Source organism: Octopus sinensis, linkage group LG15 (genome assembly GCF_006345805.1).
Source record: "Octopus sinensis linkage group LG15, ASM634580v1, whole genome shotgun sequence".
NCBI lineage: Eukaryota > Metazoa > Mollusca > Cephalopoda > Octopoda > Octopodidae > Octopus > Octopus sinensis.
In genome coordinates, this window is record NC_043011.1 from 5,536,727 (window position 1) to 5,564,226 (window position 27,500).

General features: G+C 38.9%; 1 protein-coding gene and 3 non-coding genes across 4 annotated transcripts in view; 3 read left to right on the forward strand and 1 right to left on the reverse strand.

The window, feature by feature from the left end:
* Positions 1 to 4,520: 4,520 nt before the first annotated feature.
* On the forward strand, positions 4,521 to 4,602 carry Trnas-cga. Its single transcript has one exon. It is a non-coding gene; the product is annotated as a tRNA-Ser (tRNA).
* Positions 4,603 to 5,949: 1,347 nt separating this feature from the next.
* Trnas-uga lies at positions 5,950 to 6,031 on the forward strand. Its single transcript has one exon. It is a non-coding gene; the product is annotated as a tRNA-Ser (tRNA).
* Positions 6,032 to 9,368: 3,337 nt separating this feature from the next.
* Positions 9,369 to 9,440, reverse strand: Trnae-cuc. The gene has a single exon. It is a non-coding gene; the product is annotated as a tRNA-Glu (tRNA).
* Positions 9,441 to 21,583: 12,143 nt separating this feature from the next.
* Positions 21,584 to 27,500, forward strand: part of LOC118766403 — an 8,278-nt gene continuing 2,361 nt past the window's right edge. The window contains exon 1 of the mRNA XM_036509806.1: positions 21,584 to 22,089. Within this exon, the coding sequence (XP_036365699.1) occupies positions 22,065 to 22,089 (25 nt within the window). The 5' untranslated portion in view covers positions 21,584 to 22,064. The remainder of the gene's footprint in view (positions 22,090 to 27,500) is intronic.

Genomic DNA, 27,500 nt, shown 5'->3' on the forward strand with positions numbered 1-27,500 from the left:
AATTATCCAAACCTCCAAGAATTCCTTTCAACACATGGCTATGATGCACCCCCACTACTTCTGCTCGTGATCAGAGATGCACATATGGTCAGCCACTAAGGGACATGCTCAACTGGTTAAGGTCAAACAACTGACCAGCAAATCTGTGATATTGAGCAGAATATTTGCTGTAGCCCATCTTTTATACCAAGACAAAACAATGTACATGATAACACTTCTAATCAGTTAAGATCAGAAGCCACAAGAGCCACTGCCTGGTACTGCATCGGGGCATTTATTATTCTGGACGAGGTAATGAGCAGGGTGACTACTCTCACTCAGAAGTTGGCCGAGAGAAAACTATCTCTGAAAGGTCGGGTAGAGGTGGCTTACGCGTATATCGCGTCTGTCATCTACTATCGCTTGACCGTCGTGCCTTGCCCTGGCAACCGTCCGATTATGCTGGAGCGTATACTCTTCCGCTTCTTGTGGAAAGGACATGTCCCGATGGTTAGGCGGTCTATCTGCTGTCAGCACTCGCTGCGTGGTGGCCTGGGAATACCGTGGTTGATGATGCGCAGACATGCACTGAGGCTACGACATCTCTAGTGTTTCTTTGATGGTGAACAGGTGTGGTTGCCGTTTGCCAGACATGTATTTCTGCAGCTAGTTTCTTCAATTGAGCTGCAGTCATGGGTACAACAGAGACTGAGGGGGAGCATTTGGAAAGTGGAATGTCTTCAAGCGCTCACAGCCCTCAACCAATCGGACAGTGTGATAGGTGGAACATCCACTTTAGCCTTTTATAGAGGATTAGTGGGGGTAAAGTGCGACGATGTTCATGGGGAGACCTTGGCTATCGAAGATAAGCTAGTCGCTCTTTTCCAGAGAACTTTCGGGTCGGGACCGATGGATAATTTCCAAAAATCTCAGGCCTGGCAGTGCTACCGGGGAGCTTTGCTTGTCCGAGATAAATTTTACAGGCACGGAAGTGCCGTCAGCCAAGCATACCCGGGATGCGCGCAGGACGACGAGAAGGCCCTGCATGCACGCGTCCAGAAATTTTGGGGAGGTGGTAGTTAATTTTGTTGATCCCAAAAGGATTTGAGCTCAGAATGGAAAACTGGAAGAAATATCGCACTGCATTCTGTCCGACTCATTAACAAGTCTGTCGGTAGCTTTTGCTATATATAGCTATGATGGTCGAGTGATTAAGGCGTCGGACATAAAAATCCAATGGCAATTTCCCGCGTAGTTTCGAATACTTTTCATAAGCCTCATTTTCAATTTATTTTTTCTTGGTTTTTGGAAATGAAGTTTTTACACTTGAAAGTAGCGTTTGTTTTGATGATTTTATTTTCCATGCTATTACACGTTTCGGACTCGAATACTTCATCTTAGCAAAGCTTCGTGTTTTGCATTGCCATCAGATTCATTGTTTTCTTTTAACAGAAATGCGCTGGCGTGGCTTTGATACAAAATCTCCGCCTTCAGCCACCCCTTATTAACTGGCCTCTCGCTTCTCTTGGGCTGACGCCGCGCTTGCAAGCCCCTTTCGACTATGCAAAAGAGTCTTCGAGCCCGAGTCAACCGGAAACTTATTGACGGCAACGTTTCCACCGCGATGCGCGTGCTAGCCTTTTCCTAGTCCTCGCCCCCACATCGGACGTTCTCTCCGTCTGAAATATCAAGACCCTGAGCGAGATACGGCTTTGACAGTGACCGATGATGACGTTGCTGCTGCCGTGAAATCGTCCCTGGGAACAGCAGTGGTAGAATTGATGGCCTGCGACACGGCCACCTTAAAGATTTAATCTTACCAAATTCCGCCGAGGTGGAAGCGGGTGGGGGGGGGGGTTGCGCACGCTTGCTCCGATCTATCATCACTTTGACAGACAGATTTCTTCACGCGGACCTTCCTCGCCACGACCGCGATCTTCTCTTCTAAGCCAACTTAATTGCGCTGAAGAAGAAAGACGGAGGCATACGTCCTATAGCAGTGGGAAACGTCTTTCGTCATCTTGTGGATAGGTTAGCTTGCAGATCAGTCAGCAATGACCTGAGTGAAGCGCTCAGCCCTGTCTAGTTGGGGGTGGAAGTCAAGTGTGGCTGTGAGGCTGCTGCCCATGCTGCCAGATGTTTCATACAGCAAACACTTACCTCGTCACTTTGCTTTCAACTGAAGCTGGACTAAAAAAAAATGCCTTCAACAGCGCCAGACGCGACCACATCATGGAGTCATGTCTAACACGTGTCCCCTCATTATACTCACTTACATAACTCTCCTCTGGTACAAACAGTTTACTTAGAGCTGCTGATAACAGGATCGCTTCTTCCACAGGTGTCCAGCAGTGACCCTCTTCGTCCGCTCCTATTTGCGGTGACTGTCGACAACGTTGCCCGATCGATCCGTCCACCCTTCAGTATCTGGTACCTGGATGACGCAACCCTATGTGGCCCTGCTGAGTCTGTTAGGGAGATTCAGCAGATTATTCCATCCCTAAAGCTTCTCGGGCTCGAGATCAACCCGTCCAGTTGGAGGTGATTAATGTGAGCTATGGTGAGGCCGAATTTCGAGACGCCGTACTCAGCATCCAGTCCGTCTTGGCGGGGCCTCCGCTGACACCTAACGACGCTGTCCGCATCCTTGGCTCCTCAATCCCCCCGAAAGCCATAACAGAGTGCCTGGACACCAAACCTGCGGACTTGTGCAGGATGACCGAAAGACTGAACCTCATTCAAGCGCATCCGGCGCTCTTCCTCTTGAGGAATAACTTCACTCTGCCTAAGCTCCTTTTATCGTTACGCGGTGCGCTATGTCACCTTCTCAGAGATCGCTTCGGTGATTTCGATAACACCATCCAACGCTGTGCCGAACTGATCAATTCTAGCAACGCCGGCTGGAAGATTCTGTGGCTTTGGTCTCCAGTCTGCAGTGAACCTGGCTCTGCCTACCTATCTTTCATCGGCCTCTTTCAGCCTGCATCCTCTTCCTGTAGCCTTAATGCAAGCCTATTTCCTCCACACAGAATAATATAAATGACGCGGTTGACTTCCTGTCTCCACCACAGATAAACGAGATAAACTTCTTCCCATTCGAGGGAGGCAGATCTCTAGTTTGGGATGCGACGAGCAGCGACACGTTCTTTGGCTCCAACCTTGCAGCATCGGCCGCAAACCCTGGTGTCGCAGCCCGTAACGTGGAGGAGAGAAAAATCAATAAATAAAAGAGCCTGGCCGGCCGCTATCGGTTTGTGTCGGTCGCCATCGAGACGTCGGGTGTTCTGGGGCCCTGTACTACCGATTTCCTCCGCAAAATAGGAATATTGGCGACCCGTTGAAGAAATGAGCCCCGCGATCTGAAATGGCTGCTGCAGGGAGTGTCACTGGCCATTCTACGCGGCGACGCCATTGTGATCATTACCGAGAGGCGTGGCTGGGCATCCCACTCGTTCTGATATATGTAGCTCATTGCCTCTCCTCCTTCATCGTCTGCTGGTGTACCCACCTGCCTTTTTCTTTCTTTTTTCCTCTCTCATCTATCTTCTTTCTTGTTCCTTTGACACAGTCACTCAAATCAAGAAATATTTTCAACCAAGCCGTTTCCGTTTCCTGTTGTGATAGCCGAGTGGTTGGACTTGAAATCCAACAGGCTATACCCGCACAGGTTCGAATCCTGTTCACAGCGACAAACAGTTTGCATCCTTTTTTTTCCTTGTCAGAGTTCTTTTTTAACGAATCTTACACATTAGAAAATTAGAAATGATTTTGGTCATTCCAATTTCTGTGGATATCTGAATTTAAAATACTGTATATTATTCAAATAAATTACCTCTGTTGATATACGCATGGACATAATTCTGTGTCTCTGTCTTCGTAAGTCCTTATGGATTTTGGAATAAACTTTTGTCTGCTTTGTTAATTGTAGTTCTACATGAATGCTCACATTCAATGTCTAACGCCTATACTATGCAAAAGTACATCATCATTTACTTGTCTGGATATAGAGACAGAAATTAAATATTCTGAGAAAAGTGTAACTTAACCGCAGCTGCGATGGCAGCGTGTTTAAATCGTTGAGTTTAAGTCGTTGAGCCAACGAGACTATTCTGCAGAGTTTCGCAGCAGTCGTTTAAAATTCCACTTTCGTATATAAATGATTCGAGAGTGTTGATCACGATTAATATTAATATTTTTTTTATCAGCATAATCCTATTCTACATCCTCGAAAACGCATCCCTGGAAAATTTCAGTGAAAATATAAAAATGTGCATATAAGAGGAAATTATGGATAAACAAACTCGAGAGAGCGAAATAATACGACTGCTGTTATGGCGATTTTGATGGAAGAATAAACACGATCACTTGAAATTTGAAATCTTGTCAATATTCTTCTCAGCATGAAGTAAAGCGATACAGCTATTAATCTTGAACGAAATTGTTCAATATTTCATCGAAATTCAACGAAATTATTTCTCCATTTACCTTCATCTACTGGACTGAATAAATCAATAAATACTTTAAGAGAGTCTAGCACCAGAGCTGTGATGGCCGAGTGGTTAAGGCGTTGGACTCGAAATCCAATGGGATTTTCCCGCACAGGTTCGAATCCTGTTCGCAGCGATTGTTAAAAATCTAATTTTTGATTAGTTTTCTAAAATGAAATTTATTCATTTAAAAATTATGAGTGATTTTGTTTAATTTAGCTTTCATAACCCATGTGAAAATATTTCACCATAGCAAATTACCATGTTTTGCAAAATCCTTAGATTTCATGTCCTAACTCAATATCAATAGAGACGTAATTTCTTATCTCTCAGTTTAAATCATTGGAACGTAAATTATTATCCAATACTAGCAGTATCGCCCGGCGTTGCTCGGGTTTGTAAGGGAAATAACTATATAAGCATTTTTAGAGAGTTATAGCCAAAAAATAGCAAAAAAAATGCATTAAAAATGGAAAAAAAACGATGGTAAATTTTTTTTTAAATCGTTGACTCATCGTAGACATTTTTAGAGAGTTACTTCCCTTATATAATAGCGAAAAATGCATTAAAATGGAAAAAAATGATGGTAAATGATGGTAAATTATTTTTAAAACCATAGACTCATCGTAGACGCGCGCTAATACTCAGAAGGGCTCGATATGAATCACGACTATAAGATACCAGGTTTTGGTTAAACTGCACCGCAAAATGTGGGAGTAGTTAGGAAAAGATTGATATAATTACACAGTAACCTACCCTTTTAAAATTGTTGCCCTTGTGTCGAAATTTGAAACTGTTCAGGAAGTGACAAACTGTCAAAATCATTAACAGGTCGAACAAAATGCTTGCTGCATTTCTCTTGGTTCTTAACGTTCTGAGGTCAACTTCGCCTTTTACTCTTTCACAATCGTTTTGCTGTGTCTCGGGAGGGTCATTTTGCCAGTAATAAACACACGCCTTGGTTCTATTTTATTCTTTTATTATTTGTCAATTGGCTAACTATTGAACCAGTTAACTAATCGATTGTTTGAGCAATCGTTCAGGTAATCAATCAATCAGCTAGGTTTGTCAAAATCTTTTCATTGCCATTTGCGACCTCTTCACTGACATACCCTCTTTACGTCAGTACTGCTTTATACAGATCTGAAGTAGAAAGGGGATATCATTGATGAGATCATAGATGATGACGAAAGAACTTTAACAAAACCGATTGATTGACCAACGATCTATTGTACAATCGATTAAGTAATTAGTTAAATAGTTAACCAATTAACAAATAAATAAATGAAACAGAACCAGAGCGTATATTTATCATTGGCCTAATGATCCTCCCGAGGTACAAGAAAATATGTTTCAACGCATAAATTCACTCTATTTTGCAAACCAAATTCAAAAACAAAAAGAATATCGACTCCACTTTATAGTCAAGACTAGACACACGGTCTCCGAAATAATATTTTCAGGAAACTGTCTGTTCTGAGCTGCTGTGATGGCCGAGTGGTTAAGGCGTTGGACTTGAAATCCAATGGGTTATTCCCGCGCAGGTTCGAATCCTGTTCACAGCGTAGAAAAAATATTGCTTAAATTTTTTTAAAAAAGAAAACAAATTTTAAACATTACAAAATCCTTTGGTTCACAACCAATTTTTTCATCTATGGGCCCATTTGATTACTATCTTATTCTTGTGATATCTTTTATCTTTTACTTGTTTCAGTTATTGGTTTGCGGCCATGCTGGGGCACTGCCTTGAAGGGTTTTAGTTGAATAAATTAACCACAACACTAAGTTTGGTACTTATTCCATCGACCTCTTTTGCCGAACTGTTAAGTTACGGAGAAGTAAACAAACCAACACTGGCAGTCAAACAATGACGGGGGACAAATACATTACAAAGACACATATACACATACATAGTACGTACATACATATATGTATGTGTATTACTATTTTCTTCTCTTCTATTTATTTTAGGTCCTTTCAAAATCTCCCCCAGGCGTTACCCATGAAAATGTGTCTTGGCCCAATGGCCCTTAAACTTTTGTCTTCGCCGATTGTTTACTCTGTACGTCCATTCTGGCGTCGTTTGTTCCTTCGAAGCTCTAACTCTCCACAAATTTGATATTTTTTAAATTTCTGGATGCTGCTGTTTTATTAAGTTTTCCTATCATGTTGTTGAAAGATCGAAACAGGGAGTAATTAACAGTCGACAACTGAGGAAGAGTTAGACTTCTTTTGGCATTTTGTCCCGCACTTGTCTCTCATTATGTGTTTACGTATCTTTCATTCGTTGGTGATGTCCTATACTTTATGTAATATATATATATACATTCATACATACATACATATATGTATGTATGTATGTATGTATGTATGTATGTATGTATGTATGTATGTATGTATGTATGTATGTATGTATGTATACTACATAAAGTATAGGACATCACCAACGAGTGAAAAATACGTAAACACATAATATATATATATATATATATGTGTGTGTGTGTGTGATCTCTTGAGCACCACCAGCAAAAAAATTTTTTTCCTCTGTCTTCCCTTCTCGGGATCTTTCCTTCTCCTTTGTTTCCGACGAAGAGCTCCGCTCGAAACGTTAAACCCTCCTTCCCTTCTTTCCTGAGCGTCAAATAATACTTTAATTGTTCCACGTCCTCGCGTTGCTGTGTTTTTTTTTCTGTGTTTTCTTGTTTGGATTAACTATATATATATATATATATATATATATATATATATATCGTTAGCTCCTACACGCATTTTTTTCTCTCCTTGATTTTTTTTCTTTGTATCTTTCTGTCGAAGAGCGTAGGCTCGAAACGTAAAAGACTTGTTCTATTTCTATTCCTGAGCACTATACTAATACATTTGTTTGTTTGTACTCCACCTGCCTTCGTCTTTTGTTTATTTTCGTAAACTTTCCCTTCACATATATATATATATATATATATATATATATTTATTATATAGAAGGAGCTTCTACAGGACTAGTACTGTTTCATTCAAGAGAAATCTTCAGGAAGCTCATATATATATATATATATATATATATATATATATATTATATATATATGTATGTATGTATGTATGTATGTAAAAAAAACTTAGAAAAAACTTAGATATGTTTCGACCAAAGATTGGTCCAGGCCATGTCTAACTTAATAGCACCATCTGATAGGATTATCTAAATCTTGTTTAAGTCAAGTTTTGTTTATAGTCAATTCAAGTAGTGAGTTTTTGTTGGGTGAGTTGTATCCAATTATGGGTGGCTTATCTGGTAATCCTTGAAGGAATCTATCCAGACTCCGTTTAAAGTTGATGAGATCCTTTTCCTCTTTAATCTCTTTCGGGACAATGTTAAATAGGGCAGGGCCTGTTGAGGAAAAGAAATTATGTTGCAGTGTACATGTATGCTGTGATCTTGAATTGGGCAGAGGACGTATGGCCCGTGGTCCCAGTCTTGGATGAACCTTGAAGCTAATGTTCAGGTCGTTTGGGCAAAGTTGGCAGTATATTCTCCACATCGTACAAATGATGTACCGCTTACGGCGACGCTGGAGAGAGTAGAGTTTCAAGGCTTTAAGGCGGTCCCAATAATCGAGAGCAGCCATGCCTTCAATTCGTTTAGTGAGTGCCCTCTGGGGTGATTCAATCCTCGAGATGTTTTGTCTTGTATGGGGAGAACACAGTGAGCAGCAGTATTCGAGGTATGGCCGTACAAAGGAGGAGAAAAGTGATATGATGACACTTTGTTCTCTGGACCGGAAAGTTCTTAAGATCCAGGAACTTATCCTACGAGCTATATCGACCTTGTTGTTGATGTGTGCACTCCAACTGTATGTATGTATGTATGTAAGTATGTATGTATGTATGGATGGATGGATGGATGGATGGATGTATAAGTGTATGTATATATATACAACGGGTTTCCAAACAGTTTCTGTCTAATAATATCCACTCACAAGGCATTGGGTTGTTCGGAGCTAAAGTAGACGACATTTGCCCGAGGTGTCGTACTGTGGGATTGAACCTAAAGCCACATAATTGCAAAGCGAGCTTATTAACCCCACGGCTACTGACATTAGATACTTTAAGAAAAGTATAGCACCGCTGTAGCTGTGGTGGTGGAGTGGTTAAAGTCGTTAAACGTCAAATCTAGTGAGATTTATGATCGCTGTTTCGAATCCTTCTCGCAGCATTCGCCTGAAATTTTCCTCAGTTTTTCTGAAATGAAGTCGATAAAAATAGGAATATGTTGCTCGATTCAATATTAAACTCGATCAGCCAATACGAACGGAAATCGAGGACTACATAATCAAATATATCCCTCTATGTACTCAGCTAGCCTATCACCAAAGACGTTCCGGCAGAGACCATCCCTTTCGTTTTTCTTTTTTCTAGACTAAACCCAACAGACTTTTTATGGAGATTTCCATGCTATTTCTAGCAAGTAGAGTGACCGCTCAGAGGCCTCATCGCTGGCTCGATATTGTTGTTGTTCATGATGATGATGATTATGTTGGTGATGGTGATGCTTATAATGACAACGATGATAATGGTGTGGATGCTGATGATAATGATGACGGTTATGATGGTGAAGATGATGATAATACTGAATGAGGAAATGATGACAGCAATGGAGATCCTGGTGGTGATGACGACGTTGATGAAGATAGTTGTGTTGGTGATGGTGGCGATGATCGTGGTATTTAATGGTGAAGAATCGAATAACACGAATCACCGGTTTCATAAATTGATTTCAATATGAATGTTAAGAGAATATATACACACGCGAGGGAGAGTGCATACATACAATATATAATATGATATAATATCAAGTATATATACCAAAAAGCCAAGGGTTTAAAAAAAAAAGAAAAAAAAGTTAACCAGTTCCCACGCCGGGAATCGAACCCGGGCCACCTGGGTGAGAGCCAGGAATCCTAACCACTAGACCACATGGGAAACTGTATCTTAACATCGAACTATAACGGTTATAAAATATTCTGATTCTATAAATAACCGTTTCGATCGATTCTTCATCAAATGGAGAATATCTGTGTTGCAATTCCTGTCTCGCTGTTCCATACCTAATTCTACGTGTGTGTGTGTGTGTGTTTGTGTAAGTGTCAGACAGACAGACGGACAAAGATGGTCACACAGACAAGCAGACAGACAGACACTGACACACAGACACACACACACACACACACACACACACACACAGATGGAAAAGCAGGCAGACAGACAGACGGACGGACAGACTGACATGTAGCTACATAAATACACGGTAGAAATACACGGAAGAGAACTTGCACTCACACATACACACAAATGCACATACATGCACATACACATACATACACGCATACGCAAAACGATCACGGGTTAATGTTTACAATATTACCCGAAAACGAAAAAAAAAATAATAATACTGCAACGGGTGTTAAAAAATGTGCATGAAACGATGATGAAAACAAAAATGCGCACAAAGCAACGGGGGTGGGGTGGGGAGTGGACTTCGGAAAATTCACAAGATCCGAGTTTATCCCTCATAACTTTTAGGAATATGTTTTTTTTTTTTAAATGAAGTTTTATATAAATACCTTTCAAAAGGCATAGATTACGATTATAAAAAGATTTGTGGATACAATCTTTTCCGAGGGGGTGGTGAGAGGACTTTCGGAAAATTCACAAGATGCGATTTTTTCGTTCATAACTTTGAGGAAAATGAATATCTTTTATTGAAATTTTATAGAAATACCTTTCAAACAGCATACATTACGGTTATACAGAAATTTATGGGGAAAATCTTTTCCGATGGGGTGTGTTGAGGACTTTCGAAGAGGAAGAAATTCATAAATTATTTTTTGCTTGAGTGTAATAGAAAAAAAAATTAGATTCATTTTATTTTTTGCGTAATAGAAAAACGCTTTTTAAAAAGATTCCATATATCATAGTGAGAGAAACAAATTCATAAATACGTTGTTGAATATGGTTTCATTATAGAAAAAAAGTTAAGAGCGATTTAGCTGTTGCTTTTAGCATATCTCACGACCGTCTGATACCGTCCTTATTTGTTTAATATTTTCGGTTAATTTCTACAAGTTCTCTCAATCACCAATAAGCAAGTTAACAAGCAAATGGGTGTAGGAAGATTGGTATCGAATGTTTTAAGGTGTGAGCCTAGTTGGGGTAAGAAGAAAGTTCTACAGTATAAGGAGTTATTGGTGAACGACACCAGGAACCGGTATACATTCTTCCGTGTCATCAGGAACACGGGTATAGTCTTGCAGATACGTTATACAAACAATCATTAAAATCGATATAAAATCAATGAATATGTTATAATCGATTAAATATTTAAACCACAAAATTTGAAAAAAAACAACCCAAAAATCAAAACAAACAAAGCCTGTGGAGTCATTTTTATTTTCTATTAAAAAAAATGAACGATGCAACGTATTCTATCTTCCACATGACAGCAACTCGATGGGTCCGTCCATGTCTCTGGGTCCTATAGTAGTAGTAGTAGTAGTAGCAGCAGCAGCTGTAGTAGTAGTGGTGGTGGTGGTCGTCGTCGTCGTCGTCGTAGTAACAGCAATAGTTGTTATCATTTAATTCTTGCCCTTAGATGCCTAGTGAAAAAGTGGGAAAGATGAAGGGGTCGGGTGGTCAATAGTAGCCTCTCCCCGCCCACGTCCCCGGTTTGACGTGTAAAGTGGCGCAAGCTTTCTTCTGCCTCTTTATGTGGTGAGGCAAGGCGACAGGCAAATATGACTGTCCATCACTGCCCACCCCCTCGTACAGCCTCGATGTAGCAGAACCATTGCGAAGAGTGTTCCAGCCATGGATATCCCCCACCCCGCCACTTTTGCATATCTGCGAGAATAGTTTTCAACGTGTCTTTTCCTTTACGTAGAACAGTAGACTATGATTTGATGGGTATTTAGCTGTTATTTCGAGGTGGTGGTGGGTGGTGAATCTAGAGTACTCTTTTACTCTTTTACTCTTTTACTCTTTTACTCTTTTACTTGTTTCAGTCATTTGACTGCGGCCATGCTAGAGCACCACCTTTAGTCGAGCAAATCGACCCCAGGACTTATTCTTTGCAATCCTAGTACTTATTCTATCAGTGTCTTTTGCCGAACCGCTAAGTTACGGGAACGTAATCACACCACCATCGGTTGTCAAGCGATGTTAGGGGGTGGGGGTGGAACAAACATAGACACACAAACACACACATATATATATATACACATACATATATATACGACGGGCTTCTTTCAGTTTCCGTCTACCAAATCCACTCACAAGGCTTTGGTAGGCCCGAGGCTATAGGAGAAGACACTTACATAAGGTGCCACGCAATGGGACTGAACTCGGAACCATGTGGTTGGTAAGCAAGCTACTTACCACACAGCCACTCCTGCGCCTATACTGTTGAGAGAGAGAAAGAGAGAGGGAGAGAGAGATGGCGAGAGAGTGAGGGAGCAAAATACAACTTTGTTCTGGATTCAGGATAACAACCACTTACCACTCATCCTGATTTGATTGTCGGATACTTCTGTCCATTCGGCTATTCCATTCGGCTATTCCATTCGACTATTCCATTCGGCTATTCTGTCCATTCGGCTATTCTGTCCATTCGGCTATTCCATTCGGCTATTCTGTCCATTCGGCTATTCTGTCCATTCGACTATTCCCTTCGGCTATTCTGTCCATTCAGCTATTCCATTCGGCTATTCTGTCCATTCGGCTATTCTGTCCATTCGGCTATTCCATTCGGCTATTCTGTCCATTTGGCTATTCCCGCCCTCCACATCCTTACGGCGTTTCATTTTGTCGCTACAGATTCTGAAATCCCGAGAAGATCAAATCTGCACGAATTGCGGGCAAGTGCGGTGGAAAACAAGGGTGCGACTTGCAGATCAGGTTCTCCAGCTGCCAAGAGAGCGAAAACCCAAGACAGATATGCAATGGGTACCGCCAGAGGGATGAAGGAAGACAAGGAGACCCATGAAGACATAGCACGCTACATTGAAAAATGATCTGAAACAACTTAGTATCGTCTGCGAAGATGCTGGCGGCTCTGCTCCGAAATGAGATGACTAGAAACGACTCGTTGCCCAATGAATAGGTCAACTGTACGGGAGGTACTAAGATTAAGACTAGACGTGATAACAAAACCGGTCCTCTGTCGGTTACGACGACGAGTGTTCCAGTTGACCCTATCAATAGAAAACAGCCTGATCGTGAAATGAACGTGCTAGTGGTTGAGTACTCCGCAGGCACTTCACGTAGCTCTTAGGTAGATTCAGGATGATGCAGAATGGGACGAGGTAAGCCCTTTGATTTGAATTACGGGTACAACTCAGTTTTGTCAGCTGAGTGAACTGGAGCAACGTGAAATAAAGTGTGTCGCTCAAGGACCCAATGCGTCGCTGGGAATCAAACTCACGACTTTACGTGAGCCGAACACCCTAACCACTAAGCCACGCGCTTTCGCAGACGAACATTGCAGCATTCTACATTGACTCAGTTCACGTTGCGATCGGGAATTACAGAGCAACACATGATATGCCGAGATAAACTATGGAAGTCTATATGGAACATAAATAGCGCAATAGAGAAGCGATGCTTCGGCGATTAGATGGGGTTTGAAGTTTAGCTGTCGTTTTAGGACGAGCAATTTTAGAAACTCACTTTTGAATTCGATCCAAGACAAAAAGTAGGTGGGTGGTGGGGACTTGTTTGATCTTTTTCTTGTTTCAGGCATTGGATTGTGGCCATGCTTGAGCACAGCTTTGAAGTGTTTCGTCCTACAAATCGACTCCAGAGTTTATTTTTAAGTCTGGTATTTATTATATCGGTCACTTCGCCGAACCGCTATGTTACGGGGACGTAAATAAACCAACACCAGTTGTCAAGTGGTGGTGGTGGTGGTGGGAGGACAAACACAAAGACACAACACACACACATATAAGACGGACTTCCACACAGTTTCCTTTCACCAAATTCACTCACAGGGCATTGGTCTATCCGGATATATAGTAGACATTTACTCGAGGTTCCGCGCTGTAGGAGAAAGAAAGCCCCTCCGTCTTACCTCAATTTTATCCTCCACCCCACCCTCGCTCACTTCTCCTTCCTATTTCATTTCTTTCTTTCAACCAGTTTCTTTCTTACTACTTCCTGCTTACCTATGAAGCTTCTGTTGTCCTCTGTTCCTCATTAGCTGCAGCCAGTTTATCAAACACAGAGAATTTATAGCAGATAATCGTCTCGGGATTTTGTAACAGTTGGCCTGATGTTCCGTTCCTGGGTAAAAACGTAAAATGTTTTCAAACATTCTAGCTAGATAGAGAAAGGACAACATTAAATATTTATTATTCATCTTCTTTAACTCGCAGACTGGCTTGTAGATTTCAGCACTTTGTAGGTTAGAGTCATGGTAAGGTTTTCAATATTTTAAGCTAATGAAACCCTCGGTAATTACACACTGCACAGCACATGCACTCACTGTTTACAATTTTGACTACGCAACTTCATGGTGGTTATCATGGTCCAGTTAAGAGTTTTAACTATGCTCACAGCAAGTAGCAGTGTGACAAAACAGGTTATCAGCTTATCTCCGTGGCTGCTTTCATTTATTAGAGTAGTTGATGCATACATTATTGGTCATGCCTTTGTTGTAAGTGGGGGACAGAGAGTTTAATGGATGTTTAAGAAGTTGTAACGATATCTATCTATCTATCTATCTATCTATCTATCTATCTATCTATCTATCTATCTATCTATCTATCTATCTATCTATCTATCTATCTATCTATCTATCTATTTATCTATCTATCTAGCTAGCTAGCTATATGTCTGTCTGTCTATCTGTCTATCTGTCTGTCTGTTTGTTTGCCTGTCTGTCTATCTATCTATCTACACACACACACACACACACACACACACACACACACACACACACACACATACACACACACACACAACAAATCTATAAGGAATTGTGATGCAATGTCTCTCTCCTCCACTTCGCTTTTCTCTCTGCTTATCTGTCTGTCTCTCTCTACACATTGACACATATAAGTATTTATGTAAGTATATGTGCACGTATGTATGCATACATCGCATGTATGCAAATCAGGTTGGCTGATAATGGGGTATCCTGATAAACTTCGGCTATATTTAGTGATCTAGATTCAAAGTTCTCTGGGTCACCGAGAAAGAGCAGCGCATCTTGTCTGAAGTGGGGGAGATTATCATGAAATAGATCAGAAAGAAGATTACCCGCTGCCATCCACTAAGCAAAAATTATTTTTCTCGTTGCTAAAAAGAACAGTTAACATGTTTTTACATCCTTTCAATCTACACCATTAAAAAGGCTTTCAAATAACTAACTCCACGCTTAATTACTTTATATATTTCGGGCATTCTGTAACACACACACACACACACACACACACACACACACACACACACACACACAACTGTATATACGTAGGTATGTATATATATGAGTGTTTGTGTGTGTGGGGGGGGGGTGAGACTTGGAGCCAACTTGTACAAATATAAAGCAAAAGTCAAACATAGAATAATAATAATAATAATAGTAATAATAAATTCTGGTTTTATAGGTCACAAGGGCTAACATAAATCAAAAACATATAAGGACAAACACAGGACGAAAAGTACAAAGGGTTTTGCGAAAAAGAAAGGTCCGTGTAAACATTCAAATAACAGCGAAAAATATACAACAGTTCGAAAGAACTCCCAATAGGGGGATGCGCTTTGAAAGGTTACTGGTGGAAAAACCCATAAAAACCACGGGAGCCTGCCTGGCCAAAAAGGGGTAGAGATCCCCTTCTTATATATAACTTTTTTTTACGGGTGTAACCTCAGAATTGGTGGGTTTATAATCCAAAAGATTGTGCTGACAAATACTGCCCTCGTCCTTAAAAAAAACCCTATCAATTTAAATGTCAGTGTTGTATTACATGGAGATATTTCGCTACTACTCCTGTCACTTGCCCTGTCCAAGCTTTCAGTCATACGGTAACATTACTTATCCTTCACTCGCCCTAAGGACGCTGGGTGTGTCTCGGCAAGTGATTGTAACAAACATGCAGATTAAAAGTAAATAATGATAATAATAATAATAATTATAATAATAATAATAATAATAATGATAACAACAACAACGACAACAACAACAATAATAATAATAGTAATAGTAATAGTAATAGTAATAATAATAACAACAACAACAACAATAACAACAACAACAACAACAACAACAACAACAATAATAATAATAATAATAATAATAATAATAATAATAATAATAATAATAATAAATCCCGAGAAGATCAAATCTGCACGAACTGCGGGCAAGTGCGGTGGAAATAAGAGTGCGACTTGCAGGTCAGGTTCTCCAGCTGCCAAGAGAGCGAAAACCCAAGACAGATATGCAATGGGTACCGCCAGAGGGATGAAGGAAGACAAGGAGACCCATGAAGACATAGCACGCTACATTGAAAAATGATCTGAAACAACTTAGTATCGTCTGCGAAGATGCTGGCGGCTCTGCTCCGAAATGAGATGACTAGAAACGACTCGCTGCCCAATGAACAGGCCAACTGTACGGGAGGAACTAAGATTAAGACTAGACGTGATAACAAAACTGGTCCCCCGTCGGTTACGACGACGAGTGTTCCAGTTGACCCTATCAATAGAAAACAGCCTGATCGTGAAATGAACGTGCTAGTGGTTGAGTACTCCACAGCCACTTCACGTAGCTCTTAGGTAGATTCAGCATGATGCAGAATGGGACAAGGTAAGCCCTTTGATTTGAAATACGGGTACAACTCAGTTTTGTCAGCTGAGTGAACTGGAGCAACGTGAAATAAAGTGTGTCGCTCAAGGACCCAATGCGTCGCTGGGAATCAAACTCACGACTTTACGTGAGCCGAACACCCTAACCACTAAGCCACGCGCTTTCGCAGACGAACATTGCAGCATTCTACATTGACTCAGTTCACGTTGCGATCGGGAATTACAGAGCAACACATGATATGCCGAGATAAACTATGGAAGTCTATATGGAACATAAATAGCGCAATAGAGAAGCGATGCTTCGGCGATTAGATGGGGTTTGAAGTTTAGCTGTCGTTTTAGGACGAGCAATTTTAGAAACTCACTTTTGAATTCGATCCAAGACAAAAAGTAGGTGGGTGGTGGGGACTTGTTTGATCTTTTTCTTGTTTCAGGCATTGGATTGTGGCCATGCTTGAGCACAGCTTTGAAGTGTTTCGTCCTACAAATCGACTCCAGAGTTTATTTTTAAGTCTGGTATTTATTATATCGGTCACTTTGCCGAACCGCTATGTTACGGGGACGTAAATAAACCAACACCAGTTGTCAAGTGGTGGTGGTGGTGGTGGGAGGACAAACACAAAGACACAACACACACACATATAAGACGGACTTCCACACAGTTTCCTTTCACCAAATTCACTCACAGGGCATTGGTCTATCCGGATATATAGTAGACATTTACTCGAGGTTCCGCGCTGTAGGAGAAAGAAAGCCCCTCCGTCTTACCTCAATTTTATCCTCCACCCCACCCTCGCTCACTTCTCCTTCCTATTTCATTTCTTTCTTTCAACCAGTTTCTTTCTTACTACTTCCTGCTTACCTATGAAGCTTCTGTTGTCCTCTGTTCCTCATTAGCTGCAGCCAGTTTATCAAACACAGAGAATTTATAGCAGATAAACTATGGATTGACTATAAAAAGGCCTTCGACAGTATACCGCATCCATGGATCTTGAGATCGCTAGACATCTTCAAAATTTCCCCTGTGATTTCAAACTTCCTGAAGCACAATATGTCGTTGTGGAATACGAATCTCCAATTATACCACTCTAATGGAGTACTTGCCTCAGAAAATATAAACATCAACTGTGGAATTTTTCAAGGTGACTCACTTTCACCTTTAATATTCTGCATAGCCCTAATACCCCTTACAAGTGAATTAAACAGAACAGGGTGTGGGTATAAAATTGCCAATAAAAAAATAAGCCATCTATTTTATATGGATGACTTAAAACTCTATGGTAAAGACAATAATGAACTTGAAGGCCTATTGCGCACTGTGAAAGCATTCAGCGATGACATCGGGATGGAGTTTGGACTTGAGAAGTGTGCCAAGGCCACTTTCCAGAAAGGGAAAGTGAAGACCACAAATTCAGTCGTGTTAGATGTTGACACAGTCATAAGAGAGCTTGAGCAAGAACAAACATACAAATATTTAGGGATAAATGAAGGCTCTGGTATTCAGCATGCAAGCATGAAAGAGAAGATCAGAAAGGGATGTTATAGGAGGGTTCGTGCAGTCCTGAAATCTGAACTAAATGCACGTAACAAGGTGTTAGCTATAAATTCCTTAGCAGTTCCAGCTGTTACTTATAGTTACAATGTGTTGAACTGGAATATGAGTGAAGTAAAGAATATAGATAGGAAAATACGCAAGCTGCTGAGTTGTAATAGGATACACCACCCAAAGGCAGACGTAGATCGCCTTTACCTTCCCAGAGCACAAGGAGGTCGAGGCCTGATCCAATTTGAACTAGCTTACAAAACAACCACAATTGGACTGGCCAAATATCTCGAAATAACGAATGACTGGATGCTAAAGCTCGTTGAAAATCACGAGAGACGAAAGAAGCTTCATTCTATCATAAAGGAAAGCAAAAAATTTGCTATTGATCTCGTGCAGGATACCCAAACTGAACAACCCGAGGGAAGTACGGCAACTATTGTTGCAAAGAAGGTAAAAATAATGGCAACGAAAAAAGCGCACGAGCAATTGGCTGATAGGTGGGAGGAGAAACCTCTGCACGGCAAATATGTGGCCCGCAGCAAACAAGCTGATGTTGACCAGAAGCAAACCCATCAGTGGCTACGGAGCTCAGGGCTAAAAGCAGAGAGCGAAGGTTTCATCCTGGCTGCTCAAGATCAAAGCCTATTAACCCGGAACTACCAGACCAATGTGATGAAAAATGGAGCAGACTCAAAATGCCGATTCTGCAACGACATGATTGAAACAGTGGACCACCTAATCTCTGGATGTAAAGTCTTAGCACCAGTGGAGTATAAATTAAGACATGACAGAGTTGGCCAATATCTCCACTGGCTAATAAGTCGGCATTACAATATCAAAACTGCCGACAAGTGGTATAATCACCACCCTGAGGCTGTAACTGAAGGAGAAAATGTAACCATTCTGTGGGACTTTCCAGTACATACAGACCGAACCATCAAGGCCAATAAACCAGATATTGTTGTGAAAGACCAAAACAATAAAGTTTGCTTATTGATCGACATAAGCATCCCCTGTGATCATAATATCTCAGCGAAAGAGTTTGACAAGCTCAGAAAATATAAAGACCTACTCATTGAAATTGAGAAAATGTGGCATCTCAAGGCGGTTACAATACCAGTGATCGTAGGAGCACTAGGAATGATCAAGAAGGGAACCGAAAATTATATGAGAATGATCCCTGGCTTACCATCCCTGCAAGAAGTGCAAAAGATTGTCTTAACTGGTACATCACACGTATTGAGAAGAGCATTGTCGATGTGAGAACTGTTGCTGCTCATGTATTTTAATTTAACTTTAAAAAAAAAAAATTTTTTTTTTAATTTTTTTAAATGAACGAACTATTGAGTTTGGTTTAATGGCCTACCAATGTATACTATGAGTTTATTTGCCCTAGGAGTCGGGAAGACACTCGGCAAGAAATGGAAGCAAATTTGAAAGAAGAAAAAAAAAAAAAATAATAATAATAATAATAATAATAGTGGGTAAAGTGCCTAACTGGAAAGCCCCCAGACCAGATGGGATGCCACGTGGTGCATGAAAGACTAGCAGCCCAGTTGAATGAGTACTTCCAGAAAGGTACAGTCCCCGCGTGGATGGTGACTGGGAGGACAACATTAGGTCTGAAAAGTTGCTGCTATTCAATATATCATAGCAGCGAGTTTTGCCTGGGATGCGGTGACCGGACGCTTGCCACTGACGATTTCCAGTTGAATGAAATCAGTCGATATGAGAGTTCCAGCGCTCATGAGAGATGATTCTCGTCTGTTACGATTTGAATGTGTGCTGCTTTTATGAGAGGATTTCTCGAGTTTAATAACGCAACATTCGCTGCTGTGTGACAAGACATCCATGTTATAAATGTCACCTAAGATGGATCAATACTTTCACTTCTATTTCCTGATCCTAAAACGAAAGATACACCATATATATATATATATAATATATATATATATATATATATATATATATATATATATATAATATATATATATATATATATATTTGGTGCGTCTTTATATTGACCATTCATTTTTATACTTTTTGAGATCTAGTTATAAGTTATATCTTTATATATAAAAGTCAAGCTGTGTGTCTGTCTCCTACGATTTAGATTCCTAACAACTCCCACATTTTGCGGTGCAGTTTAACCAAAACCGGGTATCTTATAGTCGTGATTCATATCGAGCGCTTCTGGGTATTAGCGCGCGTCTACGATGAGTCTACGATTTTAAAAATAATTTACCATAATTTTTTCCATTTTAATGCATGTTTTCGCTATTATATAAGGGAAGTAACTCTCTAAAAATGTCTACGATGAGTCAACGATTTAAAAAAAAATTTACCATCATTTTTTTTCCCATTTTTAGTGCATTTTTTTGCTATTTTTTGGCTAAAACTCTCTAAAAATGCTTTATAGTTATTTCCCTTACAAACCCGAGCAACGCCGGGCGATACTGCTAGTGTTTTATAAAATATATATTATTTGTTATTTATGTTTTGGTTTATGTCTATCACTGTTTGAGTTGCATAATAGCGGTTTTATCTGTAATTTATATTTTATATATTTATATAATAATAATAATAATAATAATAATAATAATAATAAATGCCCTGATGCAGTACCAGGCAGTGGCTCTCATGGCTTCTGATCTTAACTGATTGGAAGTGTTATCATGTACATTGTTTTGTCTTGGTATAAAAGATGGGCTACAGCAAATATTCTGCTCAATACCACAGATTTGCTTGTCAGTTGTTTGACCTTAACCAGTTGAGCATGTCCCTTAGTGGCTGACAATACGTGCATCTCTGATCACGAGCAGAAGTAGTGGGGGAGCATCATGGCCATGTGTTGAGAGGGATTCTTTGGAGTTTGAATGGTTCACCTCTGGAAACATAGGTGTTTCGTTCAACATCCTAAAGCAACCCTTATTCAAGGACCTTTTGAGCAGGATGGGCTACTCAACCTGAAGAAAATTCTAACTGGGCCCCACCTGCAAGGTCATGTGCTGTTTATCTTGATATGAGATCACCATGTCGCGCACATATGGTTGTGATGCATGTGCCTGGTGTACCTTTATCAGACGGGTAGTCATGATGGGTATATTGGGCTTCGTATATTTTACCCCAGTGTCACTTTGATGGCATGAACTGCTCTCTCACTCAATAATAATAATAATAATAATAATAATAATAATATAATAATAATAATAATAATAATAATAATAATAATAATAATAGTAATAATAATAATAATAGTAATAATAATTCTCTCTACTAGATGTGCATGGTCTGAAAGTTGGGACAGGCGGGGTAGGGGGAGCGGTGTTAGTCGAAACCTTCTGTTCGATTGTTTGGCTGGTACTTGTTTTGTCTTAACTTAGATTGGTTTCGGCCATTATCGGCCCAGGCCATGACTTTTAGTTAATTATTTCGGGACACCATGGACCACTCGAGCAGAAAGTTGTTGTTGGTTGAGGCGTATCCAGGTGTAGGTGGTTTATCCGGTATTTCCTGGAGAAATATTTGTCCAGGTACCGTTTGAAAGTTGTGGGGTCTTTTTCTACAGTAATTTCTTTGGAGGGATAACATTGAAAAGTGCAGGACCCGCGAAAGGACGATAAGCAAAGTTGGCACCGATGGATTTCAACAGTAACAATGACGACGTCAATGATGACGACGTTAAATGGAAAATAAATTTCTAGAATATGACGTCACTATGACAATAAATAATCGGAAGTGTAACCATAACAAAAAATAAACCCTATTTTCGCTGTGATCTGCATTGATTATAAATCTTAATATAAATTATAATAGATCTTATGGCAATTCGGAAGAGCATCAACTTACGAATAGCAATGTCGATCAATAATGCATCAGAGGGGACCATCGGTTAAAAAAAAAAAACCCAACAAAAACTCAACACTCTAAATCTCTCTTCGCGCCCAAATTTCCACCTTATATTTCTCTCTCTTAATATTTCTTTTTAGTTATATCTTTCCTCTTCTCCTTCTCTCTTCTTCTTGATCTTCACGCTTTAGAATACAAGTCTTAAATATATTCAGATGTATATTTACATAAGTATATAAATAAATATATATGCATAATCTATAGATAGGTATATATACATGCATGAATATGTGACATCTGTGTACATGTATTTTGCGAGGCAATCCTATAATATTCGTTTGCTGTGAAAGATGTCCGGTAAAAAAAAATTAACAGGTATGTATATCTTAAATAGAAAATCAATATACATACATCCACACGCACGCGCGTAGACGTATTCACGTTCTCACTCACACACACCCGCATAATCACAAACGTTATCATTATTGTTGTTGCTGTTGCTGTTGTTGTTGTTATTATTATTATTATTATTATTATTATTATTATTATTATTATTATTATTATTATTATTATTATTATTATTATAGTGTGCTTTCACTTCACTACCGAGTGCATCTCTGTGTGCCTTGGGTATGTGCTGTGATTTGTTGTGATGCTCTGATGGTTACTGTATTGAAAGTGTTTTGCGTAGGATGTGTGCAGTACCTAGTAGTGCAATTTTCTGTAAGTTATATGTGTTTGTAAGTCCTGGTGTTTTTGTTATGTATTTGTCTGAATGTTTTTTTTTATCATTCCTAATGCATCTGCTATGATAGGAATTGTTTCTGTTTTTAGATTCCACATTCGAGTTACCTCTATTTCCAGGATTTTGTATTTTGAAAGTTTCTCCAATTCTTTTAGAGAAACGTTGTCATCTGCTGGTATTGATACATCAATTAGAAAGTATTTTTTTCTTCATGATCTCTGACAACTATATCTGGCCTATATCTATCTGTGTGTATCGGCATATCCCAGAGTATGGTTGCTTTCTCGTTTTCTGTGACCTTTTCTGGTGTGTGCCTATACGATCTTTTTTCTGTTGTTATTCCATAATGTTGGCATAACTTCCAGTGTATGTAGGTCCCAACTCTGTCGTGTCTGTGAATATATTCCTTCTTAGCCAGGACTGGGCAGCCAGAGATAATATGATTTATTATTTCTTGTCCATCTCCATATATTCTGCAGTTACTTGTAATATTTCTTTTCATTATGTTTTTGGTAATTTCTGGTGGGGAGGCTTTATTATTATTATTATTATTATCATTATCATTATCATTATTATTATTATTATTATTATTATTATTATTATTATTATCATTATTATTATTATTATTATTATTATTATTATTATTATTATTATTATTATTATTATTATTATTATATTATTATTATTATATTATTATTATTATTATTATTATTATTATTATTATCATCATCATCATCATCATCATTATTATTATTATTACTGGCGGCGAGCCGGACGGAATACTTAGTAATATTTCGCCCGTCGTTTCATTCTGAATTCAAATTCCGCCGAGGTCGACTTTGCCTTTCATCCTTTCGGGGTCGATTAAATAAGTACCAGTTACGCACTGGGGTCAATTTAATCGAATGAATCTCTGCTCCCAAATTTGAGGCCTTGCATTTCCAGTAGAAAGAATTATTATAATTCCTTTCCCGCCAAATTCTAGACCCTCTGCTTCCAGTAGAAAGGATTATTATTATTATTATTATTATTATTATTATTATTATATTATTATTATTATTATTATTATTAATTTTATTATAAGGTACCAGTGTGATATTTCGGTCAAGAAAATCGTCTACGCCCTCTCTCCACAAAAATTGCTGGCTTTGCTCCAAAATTAAAAGCATCGCCATTTCGCTCGACAAGATGTTCAGAGGCATTTCTCACTTTTTACGTTTTAAGTTTAAACGTGGCCGAGGTCAACTTTGTCCTTCATTTCTCCGGTGGTCAATAAAATAAAGTAGCAGTCAAATACCAGAGTCGACAGGATGACTAACCCTCTTCCACAACATTTCAGCCTTTGTGTCTGAATAAGAGGCAATTCTTCACTTTCAACTTTAGTCTTTCTCAGCCACGACGAAGCTTTTCCTTCTGTCCTCACCTGTTCACAATACCACTGCCAGGTGGATATTATAGGATACTAGCAGCTAAGCCCGGTTTCACCCGGTCTGTTTGGCTGATGTGGCTGTGGTTGTTTTCGGTTAGGCATAATCTATAACAGCGTTTGTCAACCTTATCATTTCGGGTCCCCTGTTTCAATTGGAGCCTCTAGCTATATGAAAATTTCTTGACCCCCACCCCGTCAGAAAACAGCTTCTAAGCAACTGGTTGTTTCAATGGCAGAAGAAAAGGGAAAATTCTATTTGAAAAAGTTTTAATCGATTTTCTCGGTAAGTATGGGGTTTATGAAAAAAATACAAACTGCATTCCAATCTATTCACCTGTCTCTACCTGTGTGCCATTTTTTTTATGCAAATCCACCCGGCCGTTTGGCTGTGAACCTCAAGACAAGAAAGAATACAACGATCAGCCATGTCCAATTTATATTATAGATTATAGAACCATTTACAAACCCACGACATACTAATTCGAAAGGATTGTCATGCATTACACAAGTGGCTCTCAACCATTTTTTACCTATGGGCTCTTTTGATTCTTATTTCATTTAAATGGATCCTCAGAGCCATTTCGAGGGTTTTTTTAACAAAAGCTATTATTGTTTTCTAATTAAGTATTATCAGGAATTATGTAAAAAAAACTGTTGAAATATTTTGTGTCTTGTAGAAGAATAACCAATTTAATATCCATAAATCTTAACAAGAAAATCTTATATGGGCCAAATGGACCACGGTTGAGAACCACTGCCTTACACGATACTGTAAGTCCTAAATTAAAACTAGGGGTCGAACGTTGTGCTAGCATATATTTTCGGATATATTAATTTGACTGATATAGGGAACCATTTTTTTGTCTAAATATTCTGGCACAGTACAAACGATCGTCGGTTATATATTGTGTAATGATCAGTTAAAAGATGTGATTCTCCCCGTTGTTGTTCTTGTCGTTAAATGAAGAGACTATAGGCGTAGGAGTGGCTGCGTGGTAAGTAGCTTGCTAACCAACCACATGGTCCCGGGTTCAGTCCCACTGCGTGGCATCTTGGGCAAGTGTCTTCTGCTATAGCCCCGGGCCGACCAATGCCTTGTGAGTGGATTTGGTAGACGGAAACTGAAAGAAGCCTGTCGTATATATGTATATATATATGTATGTGTGTGTTTGTGTGTCTGTGTTTGTCCCCCTAGCATTGCTTGACAACCGATGCTGGTGTGTTTATGTCCCCGTCACTTAGCGGTTCGGCAAAAGAGACCGATAGAATAAGTACTGGGCTTACAAAGAATAAGTCCCGGGGTCGATTTGCTCGACTAAAGGCGGTGCTCCAGCATGGCCGCAGTCAAAATGACTGAAACAAGTAAAAGAGTAAAAGAGTAAAGAGACTGATGGTTAGAGACACACACACACACACACAAATGTATATATATGTATATATAATTAGAAAAAAAACACCTTTTATCAATTCAAAATGAACAATTAAATTACAGCATCTAGAACATTACATATAATAGAAATATTAACATTAAAATAATAAAATGTTAAAGATTAAGTAAATTGCAATAATAATAATAATAATAATAATAACTTATATAAATTATATATAAATTTATACAAGTTATATATATAATTTATATAAGTTATTATTTTTTTTTTCAATTTACATAATCTTTGACATTTTATTGTTATTTTAATGATAATATTTCTATTATATGTAATTTTCTGGATGGTGTAATTTAATTGTTCATTTTGAATTGATAAAAGGTGGTTTTATTTCTAATTTTTTATATATATATTATATTGTGTGAAATTTGATTTAGTATTTCTAAATTGAATTTTTTTTTCCTTAAAAATTAATAATTATATATATATATATATGTAAGTAAACATTTTTCTAAATCTTTTCTCACATTTCTTTGCCTTCTCTTCTTACTCACTTTCCCTCCACTTTTCACTTCACTGTGTCCCTGTCCTTTTTTCTCGCCCCCTCCTTAATTCTTCTGTCCCTCTGCTTCTACTCTCTCTTCTCTTCCCACGTGACCACCGGTCAGCCTAGCCTGCTCTTTCTTTCTTGGTCTGACCGCCGTCCGTGCAACATCGATATTCTTCCCTGTGTTTGTGAAATTATTGTATCTCTGCCGTAAGGCTTCATTTCCACACGCGCCAGCTTAATTCAATTTATCCTTAGTCGAAAGACACATGTTGTTATGTCCTGTTATTATCTTTTATTGTATTTATTATTGTATTTATATTTGTGTAACTTTGTCCGTTTTTTCTATTCTTGTTTTTGCATACATTCGCTGCTTTCTTCCAAGGAATCTAATGCTCTTAGCTTAGTTTTTCTTTGGGGCTGGTCAGATTGGAGCAATCTCAAGAACAATCAGCCGAAATTGCGAGGATAATCTGGTGCTTGACTGGGGATATAGAGCTTCGAATGATCCGTCCTGGTTTTCTTTGTATCGTCTATCTGGATGTTTTGTTCTCCTCTTTTGTATCACCTAGCTATCCGGATGTTTTGCGTTCTTGTCCCATTTTGTATTTTATATATATATATATATATATATATATATATATATATATATATATATATATATATATATATATATATACACACATGCAGGAAGTAAATAGACACCTTTAATTTTCAAAATCTTTTATTTGATAATAATTGGTTGAAGGAGAGGTTTTCTTCTAGCTGCTCGTCCATAATACCTAAGCTTATGCAGATATGTAACACGTTCTTGGACTAACTTCTAGCTGTTTTGCAATGTCAGAAGCCTTCGAACGGGGTTCGTTTTCCACAATTCTCTTCAAACAGCGAAACTTCTTTTCCGAGGGCCCAGGTCAGCCAGGACGAGAATCTGTTGATTCTCCTTTTTGGCTTTTGAATTGCACTATAATTCTATTAACAGTAGCAAGAGGAATTTGAAGATTTTCGACAATTTTTCGCTGGCTAAGACCAGCCTCAGATTGCCCAACAATACGGCCTCTTTGAAAATCTGACAGTTCTGCTGAATTTTTTGTGTGTGACATGGTTACTCTTCGGAAATGTTTAATATAATGGCACCTGGAATGAAAAAGAATAATTACGTTGCAAATTCTACACCGCTGAAAACATATTAGGACGCTTAGATCAAAAATTTTGAAAATTAAAGGGGTCTATTTACTTCCTGCATGTGTGTGTGTGTGGGGGGGGGGGTGTTTCATTACGGGGTGGAGTAGATAAGATCCGGGTTGCATATGTTTTATAGCGAGCGGAACCTCAGAAGTGGTAAATATCCTGGTAAGTAGTATACCGCAGGCTATTCGTTAGGCCAAGGACGTCGGGCTTAAATGAACGTTTACATTGTCGCAAGGAGGTACATGTTAACACAAGGAAGATTCAATCAGAATATATATACATATATACATACATATATATATATATATATATATATATATATATATATATATATATATATATACACACACACACATATACATACACACACATATATATATATATATATATATATATATATATATATATATATATATATATATAATATATATATATATATATATTATATATATATATATACACACACACATATATGCATATATGTATAAA